Source organism: Salmo trutta, unplaced genomic scaffold (assembly GCF_901001165.1).
Source record: "Salmo trutta unplaced genomic scaffold, fSalTru1.1, whole genome shotgun sequence".
Taxonomy (NCBI): domain Eukaryota; kingdom Metazoa; phylum Chordata; class Actinopteri; order Salmoniformes; family Salmonidae; genus Salmo; species Salmo trutta.
Genome location: NW_021822911.1, coordinates 6,901,673 through 6,913,442, shown reverse-complemented (window position 1 = coordinate 6,913,442; position 11,770 = coordinate 6,901,673). Strand labels below are relative to the sequence as shown.

General features: G+C 38.5%; 1 protein-coding gene across 1 annotated transcript; it reads left to right on the top strand.

Annotated features, from left to right (window-relative positions):
- Positions 1–5,608: 5,608 nt before the first annotated feature.
- On the top strand, positions 5,609–9,543 carry LOC115186438 (ribonuclease inhibitor-like; the record flags this gene model as incomplete). The annotated part of the gene is made up of 3 exons (XM_029746066.1): positions 5,609–5,793; positions 7,971–8,144; positions 9,349–9,543. Coding segments are annotated over 3 exons (417 nt in total), but the record flags the coding sequence as incomplete, so codon positions are not given.
- Positions 9,544–11,770: the final 2,227 nt, after the last annotated feature.

The window sequence follows — 11,770 nt, the reverse complement described above, 5'->3', positions numbered from 1 at the left end:
TGGTCCCATGTGCTATTTTACTGGCAAACATTATCCACTCCTGTCTAGAGTAAATTATTTTGTTGACATTTAGGAAAATTTACGACAAATATCCCACTGGGCATTGGCGCCAGTTCAATATCTAGTTTTGATTTACATTTAGCTGAGTTCTCAACTAACCGTAAATTCAACATGAAATGAATAACAAATGTCACCATGTTATTGGATTTAGGTTAAAGGTTGGGTTAAAAAAATACAAAATGCCCTTACTTTGATGACTTTTTGCGAATCCATTCAGTTTTCAACGTTGATTCAATGTCATCCCATTGATCAATCCGTTTTTGCCCAGTGGGATGCTATTTCCATCTAGCATTTCATTACTGTTTTATCAAAAATGTACTTTACTTGAATACAAATGGTTGGATAAAAACAAGGTTATTGGCTGACTTGATTTTCTATCAGCTGAAAACTCTTGAAGAAATGTTTATATAAAAAACAATTAGAGAAAACAATGAGCCATGTATGCACAGTGTACACATTAGTTGTGTCTGGGTAATAGTGTAAGCTAAGCATAGCATTATAATCAGTGGAGGGTAAACGCAAGTAAATGCAGTTTACACATCTTTTTCATTTTGCATGAGCATTTACGCATCTTTTGTGGGAAAATGTATTGAAGTATATGGGGAGCTTTACTTTATTCTCTGTTAACAGCAATCAGCGTTTACCCAACACCCACCACTTTTTTACCACTACATCATGGATTATAACACAACCTGTCTCTCATGGTATTAACTCTGTGTTGGCAGACTCACTGGTTGTAAACTCACAGACACATCCTGTGAAGTTTTGGCCTCAGTTCTCAGCTCAAACTCCTCATATCTGAGAGAGCTGGATCTGAGTAACAATGACCTGAAGGATTCAGGAGTGAAGCTGCTCTCTGCTGGACTGGGGAATCCCCACTGTAAACTGGAGACTCTCAAGTCAGTGTCGTGTCTTTGGCTATGCCGGATTAAGTGATATGACATGCTACTCTATAAAATCCTTTCTCTGCAATTAACCTGTTGGGGATAGGGGGCAGTATTTACACGGCCGGATAAAAAACGTACCCGATTTAATCTGATTACTACTCCTGCCCAGTAACTACAATATGCATATAATTATTGGCTTTGGATAGAAAACACCCTAAAGTTTCTAAAACTGTTTGAATGGTGTCTGTGAGTATAACAGAACTCATATGGCAGGCAAAAACCTGAGAAGATTCCTTACAGGAAGAGCCTGTCTGACAAGTTCTTGTTCATCTTGGCTCTTTTTATTGAAGACTGAGGATCTTTGCTGTAACGTGACACTTCCTACGGCTCCCATAGGCTCTCAGAACCCGGGAAAAAGCTGAATGATATCGAGGCAGCCCCTGCCTGAAACACATTAGCGCTTTTGGATAGTGGCCTGTCAGAGGACCATCAGACTGGGGCTCGTGCACGAGGGCACGAGATGTTTTTATTTTCTCTCTCTTTGAACGAAAACCACCACTCCCGGTCGGAATATTATCGCTTTTTTACGAGAAAAATTGCATAAAAATTGATTTTAAACAGCGGTTGACATGCTTCGAAGTACGGTAATGGAATATTTAGAATTTTTTTGTCACGAATGCGTCGTGCTCGTCACCCTTCTATACCATTCGGATAGTGTCTTGAACGCACGAACAAAACGCCGCTATTTGGATATAACTATGGATTATTTGGGACCAAACCAACATTTGTTATTGAAGTAGAAGTCCTGGGAGTGCATTCTGACGAAGACAGCAAAGGTAGTAATCAAATCAAATCAAATCAAATTTATTTATATAGCCCTTCGTACATCAGCTGAAATCTCAAAGTGCTGTACAGAAACCCAGCCTAAAACCCCAAACAGCAAGCAATGCATGTGAAAGAAGCACGGTGGCTGGGAAAAACTCCCTAGGAAAAACTCCTGAGAAAGGCCAAAAACCTAGGAAGAAACCTAGAGAGGAACCAGGCTATGAGGGGTGGCCAGTCCTCTTCTGGCTGTGCCGGGTGGATATTATAACAGAACATGGTCAAGATGTTAAAATGTTCGTAAATGACCAGCATGGTCAAATAATAATAATCATAGTAATTGTCGAGGGTGCAACAAGCACGTCCGGTGAACAGGTCATTTAACATTTTTCTTATAGTAAATCTGACTTTGGTGAGGGCTAAACTTGCTGGGTGTCTAAATAGCTAGCCCTGTGATGCCGGGCTATCTACTGAGAATATTGCAAAATGTGCTTTCACCGAAAAGCTATTTTAAAATCAGACATAGCGAGTGCATAGAGGAGTTCTGTATCTATAATTCTTAAAATAATTGTTATGTTTTTTGTGAACGTTTATCGTGAGTAATTTAGTAAATTCACCGGAAGTGTTCGGTGGGAATGCTAGTCACATGCTAGTCACATGCTAATGTAAAAAGCTGGTTTTTGATATAAATATGAACTTGATTGAACAAAACATGCATGTATTGTATAACATAATGTCCTAGGAGTGTCTAAATATTCCATTACCGTACTTCGAAGCATGTCAACCGTTGTTTAAAATCAATTTTTATGCTATTTTTCTCGTAAAAAAGCGATAATATTCCGACCGGGAGTCGTTTTATCCGTTCAAAGACGAAAGAATAAAAACATGGGGTCGTCTCGTGCACGAGCCTGAGTCCCATTGTCCGCTGATAGACCACTTGGCAAAAGCGCTAATGTGTTTCAGCCAGGGCTTGGAATTACGTCATTCAGCTTTTTCCCGGGTTCTGAGAGCCTATGGGAGCCGTAGGAAGTGTCACGTCATGCCAGAGATCCCCTGTTTTTGTTAGAGATGATCAATAAGGCCATGAAATGGTCAGAGAGAGCGCTTCCTGTTTGGAATCTTCTCAGGTTTTGGCCTGCCAAATGAGTTCTGTTATACTCACAGACACCATTCAAACAGTTTTAGAAACTTTGGAGTGTTTTCTATCCAAAGCTAATAATTATATGCCTATTCTAGTTTCTGGGCAGGAGTAATAATCAGATTAAATCGGGTACGTTTTTTGTCCGGCCGTGAAAATACTGCCCCCTATCCATAACAAGTTAAGTACCAACGCATATTTTCAACTGGTTCTATTACCGAAATATGGTTCCTTTCCCCCCACTTGTTTGATGTTCCCAGACTCTCTATGTTTAACAAAGGCTATTCAAGAGTCCTTCAGTAGAGTCAGAGAGAGAGGGAAGGGAGAAAGGTATTTATGGGGGGGTCATAAACCTTACCCACAGGCCAACGTCATGACATCAGTGTTCCTGTGTTTGGTCATTAAGAGATAACTGTTCACCAGATCTGAGTGTTAACAAACTCAGTATTATACTCAATGCAATGTAAATCTGATACCTCAGTATATGTAGACTGTGCTTAAACTCTACAGTTTTAAAGGTCCAATGCAGCCATTTTTATCTCAATAGATCGAATCCCTGAGCTGACAAGGTAAAAATTTGTCATTCTGCCCCTGAACAAGGCAGTAAACCCACTGTTCCTATGCCGTCATTGTAAATAAGAATTTGTTCTTAACTAACTTACCTAGTTAAACACAGGTTAAATAAAAATAAATAAATACAAATCTCTGGGTAAGAAGTACCTTACTGTGATTGTTTTCAATTTAAATTGTAAAAATAAACAAAAAATAGCTTCTTCGCAAAGAGCAATTTCTCAAGGAATAATTTAGCTAGGACTGTCTGGGAGTGGTCTGAGTGGGGAGGGAAAAACTGAAAACTAGCTGTTATTGGCAGAGACGTTTGGAAGAAAATGTATTCATTATCATTACTCTGGTGTTATTTGTTATTTGCATAACATCATCTGATTGGCCATATGCTAATGAGGGCCAGTGGGCACCTCTCTGATATGTTTCTTGTAATATGAAACCATGTCAAGTTAGCAGTAAACATGCCTTTATTAAGTTAAACCGTTCATTGTGATTGTTCTTACGTATAGACAAACTAGATTACATGACAATTACAATATTTTATATGAATGAGAGATTGCTTGTAGAGAGAATGCATTTTAAAGGCCCAATGCAGTCAAAAACATGATTTACCTGTATTTCCTATATATTTCCACACTATGAGGTTGGAATGAAATGATGAAATTGTTAAAATTATGATAACGTCCTTTTAGTGTAAGAGTTGTTTTGGTGGGATGAAAACAGGGGATCCAAAAACGTTCACCTCTATCTTTTTTTTGTTACTTGTTAAATTAAATCTATTTCTCAGAGCAACTGTATTAGTATAAAATAATGTCATTTGTAAAACAAATATGTAGCATACAATATACACTATCTATACAAAAGTATATGGACACAACTTCAAATTAGTGGATTTGGCTTTTACAGCCACACCCGTGGCTGACAGGTGTATAAAATCGAACACACTGCCATGCAATCTCCATAAAGAAACATTGGCAGTAGAATGGCCTTACTGAAGAACTCAGTGACTTTCAACGTGGCACCGTCATAGGATGCCACCTTTCCAACAAGTCAGTTCGTCAAATTTCTACCCTGCGAAAGCTGCCCCGGTCAACTGTAAGTGCTGTTATTGTGAAGTGGAAATGTCTAGATGCAACTATGACTCAGCCGCAAAGTGGTAGGCCACACAAGCTCACAGAACGTAACTGCCGAATGCTGAAGCGCATAGCGTGTAAAAATCGTCTGTCCTCGGTTGCAACACTCACTACCAGGTTCCAAACTGCCTCTGGAAGGAACGTCAGCACAATAACTGTTTGTCAGGAGCTTTATGAAATGGGTTTCCATGGCCAAGCAGCCGCACACAAGCTTAAGATCACCATGCACAATGCCACGTGTTGGCTGGAGTGGTGTAAAGCTCGCCAGCATTGGACTGGTTTTGGTGGTTGCCAGGAGAATGCTACCCGCCCCGAATGGACAATGACATCTGTAAAGTTTGATGGAAGAGGAACAATGGTCTGGGACTGTTTTTCATGTTTGAGGCTAGACCCTTAGTTCCAGTGAAGGGAAATCTTAATGCTGAAGTATACAATGACATTCTAGACGATTCTGTGCTTCCAACTTTGTGGCAACAGTTTGGGGAAGCCCCTTTCCTGTTTCAGCATGACAATGTCCCCGCGCACAAAGAAATAGTTTGTCGAGATCGGTGTGGAAGAACTTGACTGGCCTGCACAGAACTCTGACATCAACCCCATCGACCACCTTTGGGATGAATTGGAACGCCGACTGCGAGCCAGGCCTAATCACCCATCATCAGTGCCCGACCTCCCTAATGCTCTTGTGACTGAATGGAAGCAAGTCCCTGCAGCAATGTTCCAACATCTAGTGGAAAGCCTTCCCAGAAGAGTGGAGGCTGTTATAGCAGCAAGGGGGGGGCACTCCATATTATTTCCCATGCTTTGGAATGAGATGTTTGACGAGCAGGTGTCCACATACTTTTGGTCATGTAGTTTATGTAGTTCTGTATTTGTATGTTTTTATTTTATAGTATTTTTTACTCATCTTTATTAATAATTCACGACCCCACTAAATATAAATATATACAGCTACCAATCTCTCTATTCACTGCCAAATAGTTGCAGTGTGATTAATATCATGTTAAACTCTTTACAGGTTGTCACTCTGTGGAGTCACAGAGGAAGGCTGTGCTTCTCTGGTCTCAGCTCTGAGGTCAAACCCCTCACACCTGAGAGAGCTGGACCTGAGTAACAATGACCTGAAGGATTCAGGAGTGAAGCTGCTCTCTGCTGGACTTGGGAATCCCCATTGTAAACTGGAGACTCTGAGGTCAGTATTCCTGTAGTTGGTCAACAAGTGATAACTTTTCACCAGATCCACATGTTAACAAAGGGCCTAAATACACAATACAATGACAATTTGATACCTCACCATCTGACCTTTGACTGACAGTATATGGAGCCATACATTATGCAGTATAGTATATGGAGCCATACATTATGCAGTATATGAAGCCATACATTATATAGTATATGGAGCCATACATTATGCAATACAGTATATGAAGCCATACATTATATAGTATATGAAGCCATACATTATGTAGTATATGAAGCCATACATTATATAGCATATGGAGCCATACATTATGCAGTATAGTATATAGAGCCATACATTATGCAGTATAGTATATGGAGCCATACAGTATGCAGTATAGTATATGGAGCCATACATTATGCAGTATAGTATATGTAGCAAAACATTATGCAGTAAAGTATATGGAGCCATACATTATGCAGTATAGTATATGGAGCCATACATTATGCAGTATAGTATATGGAACCATACATTATGCAGTAAAGTATATGGAGCCATACATTATACAGTATAGTATATGAAGCCATACATTATATAGTATATGAAGCCATACATTATACAGTAGATTATATGAAGCCATACATTATATAGTATATGGAGCCATACATTATACAGTAGAGTATATGAAGCCATACATTATATAGTATATGAAGCCATACATTATGCAGTATAGTATATGGAGCCATGCATTATGCAGTATAATATATGAAGCCATACATTATATAGTATATGAAGCCATACATTATATAGTATATGGAGCCATACATTATGCAGTATAGTATATGGAGCCATACATTATGCAGTAGAGTATATGGAGCCATACATTATGTAGTATAGTATATGGAGCCATACATAATACAGTATAATATATGGAGCCATACATTATACAATATAGTATATGGAGCCATACATTTTTTACTATATGGAGCCATACATTATACAGTATATTATATGGAGCCATACATTATATAGTATATGGAGCCATACATTATACAGTATAGTATATGTAGCCATACATTATATAGTGTATGGAGCCAGACATTATACAGTATAGTATATGGAGCCATACATTATATAGTATATGGAGACATACATTATACAGTATAGTATATGGAGCCATACATTATACAGTATAGTATATGAAGCCATACATTATATAGTATATGAAGCCATACATTATACAGTAGATTATATGAAGCCATACATTATATATTATATGGAGCCATACATTATACAGTAGAGTATATGAAGCCATACATTATATAGTATATGAAGCCATACATTATGCAGTATAGTATATGGAGCCATGCATTATGCAGTATAATATATGAAGCCATACATTATATAGTATATGAAGCCATACATTATATAGTATATGGAGCCATACATTATGCAGTATAGTATATGGAGCCATACATTATGCAGTAGAGTATATGGAGCCATACATTATGTAGTATAGTATATGGTGCCATACATAATACAGTATAATATATGGAGCCATACATTATACAATATAGTATATGGAGCCATACATTTTTTACTATATGGAGCCATACATTATACAGTATAGTATATGTAGCCATACATTATATAGTGTATGGAGCCAGACATTATACAGTATAGTATATGGAGCCATACATTTTATACTATATGGAGCCATACATTATACAGTATAATATATGGAGCCATACATTATATAGTATATGGAGCCATACATTATACAGTATAGTATATGTAGCCACACATTATATAGTGTATGGAGCCAGACATTATACAGTATAGTATATGGAGCCATACATTATATAGTATATGGAGACATACATTATACAGTATAGTATATGGAGCCATACATTAAGCGGTATAGTATATGGAGCCATACGTTATACAGTGTATGGAGCCATACATTATACAGTGTAGTATATGGAGCCATACATTGTACAGTATAGTATATGAAGCCATTAACTTTTTGAAAATGTGTAACATTTTCTCAAGCTCTACATAAGATATTGTGAAGATCAATCCATGTACGGATGGATTTGGCAGGGGACAGGAAACTATTTCTGAAAGTTGCAAAATATACAGTATACAGCTGCCACTCTTTCTTTTCAAAATAATTGTACTCTTTGCAGGCTGTCAGGCTGTTTAGTTACAGAGGAAGGCTGTGCTTCTCTGGTCTCAGCTCTGAGGTCAAACCCCTCACACCTGAGAGAGCTGGACCTGAGCTACAATCACCCAGGAGACTCAGGAGTCAGACTGCTCTCTGCTGGACTGGAGGATCCACACTGCAGACTGGAGAAACTCAAGTATGTACATGTGTCGATCTGTTGATGAGTGACATACTGTAAGACATTTTTCTGCGTTTGGGTTTGTTATGATAATTGATAGTTAACAGGTTAGGTATCAGAATTGATAGTTAACAGGTTAGGTATCATAATTGATAGTTATCAGGTTAGGTATCATAATTGATAGTTATCAGGTTAGGTATCATAATTGATAGTTAACAGGTTAGGTATCATAATTGATAGTTAACAGGTTAGGTATCAGAATTGATAGTTAACAGGTTAGGTATCAGAATTGATAGTTATCAGGTTAGGTATCATAATTGATAGTTATCAGGTTAGGTATCATAATTGATAGTTAACAGGTTAGGTATCATAATTGATAGTTATCAGGTTAGGTATCATAATTGATAGTTAACAGGTTAGGTATCATAATTGATAGTTATCAGGTTAGGTATCATAATTGATAGTTATCAGGTTAGGTATCATAATTGATAGTTATCAGGTTAGGTATCATAATTGATAGTTATCAGGTTAGGTATCATAATTGATAGTTAACAGGTTAGGTATCATAATTGATAGTTATCAGGTTAGTATCATAATTGATAGTTAACAGGTTAGGAATCATAATTGATAGTTATCAGGTTAGGTATCATAATTGATAGTTATCATGTTAGGTATCATAATTGATAGTTATCAGGTTAGGTATCATAATTGATAGTTAACAGGTTAGGAATCATAATTGATAGTTATCAGGTTAGGTATCATAATTGATAGTTATCAGGTTAGGTATCATAATTGATAGTTAACAGGTTAGGAATCATCATTGATAGTTAACAGGTTAGGTATCATAATTGATAGTTATCAGGTTAGGTACTGTATGTTAATTTAAATGTACTGTAAACCAGACATTTTACTTACCACCACATGGAAAATGTGATATGCTGAGAGAGAGAGAGGCGACGAGAGAGAGAGCGAGAGAGAGAGAGAGGAGCGAGAGAGAGAGAGAGAGAGAGAGAGAGAGAGAGGAGAGAGAGAGAGAGAGAGAGAGAGAGAGAGGAGAGAGAGAGAGAGAGAGAGAGAGAGAGAGAGAGAGAGAGAGGAGAGAGAGAGAGAGAGAGAGAGAGAGAGAGAGAGAGAGAGAGAGAGAGAGAGAGAGAGAGAGAGAGAGAGAGAGAGAGAGAGAGAGAGAGAGCATTTACTCTCTGTTCTCCTGCTCCCCTTCCAGTGTGAAACCTGATGGAGTGTTAACAATCAAACCATGGCTTAGAAAATGTGAGTGTTGACTAATGTTCAGAATTATCCTGTTATTACTCAGTCTAATTTCAAGTTGATTCAAAGAAAGATCATTTTTCAGAGCTTGTTAAGTGATCTATGTATGTGTGGTTACACTAATTAGACTGGCTCCATTTACTATATAATGTATGGCTCCATATACTATACTGTATATATATGGCTTCATCTAGATAACCATCTTAGATAACCTTTCCTTTGTCTTTTAATACCTAGAAACATTAACATTCTGATGTAGTATGAAGATGATTTGTGATATACCTGGTTTCATCCATCAGATGTCTGTGATCTCACACTGGACCCAAACACAGTAAACAGACTCCTCTCTCTGTCTGAGGAGAACAGAAAGGTGACATGTAGGAGAGAGGAGCAGCCGTATCCTGATCACCCAGAGAGATTTGAGGACTGTGAACAGGTGCTGTGTAGAGAGGGGTCTGACTGGGCGCTGTTACTGGGAGGCAGAGTGGAGTGGGAGAGGGGCTTACATAGGAGTGACATATAAAGGAATCAGCAGGAGAGGAGGGGTTAATGACTGTTGTCTTGGATACAATGACAAGTCCTGGAGTCTGGACTGCTCTGACAACAGTTACACGGTTTGGCACAATAATAATCCCACTACCATAGACGTCCCCTCCTCCAGCTCCCACAGAGTAGGAGTGTATCTGGACTGGCCAGCCGGCACTCTGTCCTTCTATAGAGCCTCCTCTGACACACTGACCCACCTGATCACATTCACCTCCACATTCACTGAGCCCCTCTATCCAGGGTTTAGGCTTTGGTATGACACCTCAGTGTCTCTGTCAAACACAATGTGATGTTTCACTCTAATCAGGGTCATGTTCAGTAAGACACACTGGAGCAACAATGTGGAATATCTCTTTAGTCATGAGATAAAATGTTATTATTATATCTAAATATTCATGATTATACACCACCTAAGTTAATAGTCATTAATAGAATGAATCACCACACTGTGTTGTAAAAACTGGTTCATTTACACATCACTGATCTGGTTGTTATTGGGCTTCTTGGTGTTTGTAAATATTGTAGAATATTTATTTGTCACATTCTTAACACAACAATCTGGTTTCTGTATGAACTCAATTCAACTGAATGAAATGATGTGACTGATGTGACTAATAAGGTTCATCAACCAGATGGAAGAAGAGAGGTGTAAATGTTTTAATATTGATCAGAATATGACAGTACAGTAATAGAAGGAAGAAGAGAGGTGGAAATGTTTTAATACTGATCACAATATGACAGGACAGTAATAGATGGAAGAAGAGAGGTGGAAATGTTTTAATACTGATCACAATATGACAGTACAGTAATAGATGGAAGAAGAGAGGTGGAAATGTTTTAATACTGATCACAATATGACAGTACAGTAATAGATGGAAGAAGAGAGGTGGAAATGTTTTAATACTGATCACAATATGACAGTACAGTAATAGATGGAAGAAGAGAGGTGGAAATGTTTTAATATTGATCACAATATGACAGTACAGTAATAGATGGAAGAAGAGAGGTGGAAATGTTTTAATATTGATCACAATATGACAGTACAGTAATAGATGGAAGAAGAGAGGTGGAAATGTTTTAATACTGATCACAATATGACAGTACAGTAATAGATGGAAGAAGAGAGGTGGAAATGTTTTAATACTCCCCCATGTCCTTTTGGGAATTGTTTATTGTTGTCACAGTATCCAAAGAAAAATTGTGCCCCTCCTCGGCCGGGCGGCGCTCGGCGGTCGTCGTCGCCGGTCTACTAGCTGCCACCGATCTATGTTCTGTGTTCGTTGTGTTTTGTCTGTTTAAGTCCGCACCTGTTTCCTTTTCTGTAATTAGTAGGGGGGTATTTAGTTTGTTCCTTTTGGTTTGTGTTTTGTGCGGGATTGTTTATTCGTCAGCGGGCAGGGTCTGTGAACGTTCTGTGTTTTGCAAATTTTTCCACAGCGGATTCTCGCTAGAGGAATGTTATATTTGCCGGGCTGCGCCCCGTGCGTATCTTGTTTTCTCGGGGTTTACTGTGTTCCCGGTGTGGTCTCTGGGCACACCCGATGCCCTCTTATTACGCCGAGTGTTTTTTTCGGTGCAATAAATATACCGTTCTACGGCACTACTGGGACTACGTCTCCTGCTTTTGACTCTGCCTTTTCCTCCTGCCGTACGGAATCGTGACAATTGTATGTGCCTGTGCCACTTGTTTTTACTGGTGCGAGACGGGTTTTGTACGTATGTGTTGTGTTTTTGTACGCCGGTATTTTTATATATTTAAACCCTCTCCGGCTTATTACCAAGTTCTGCTCTCCTGCGTCTGACTTCCCTGGCACGAGTTACGCACCCCTTAC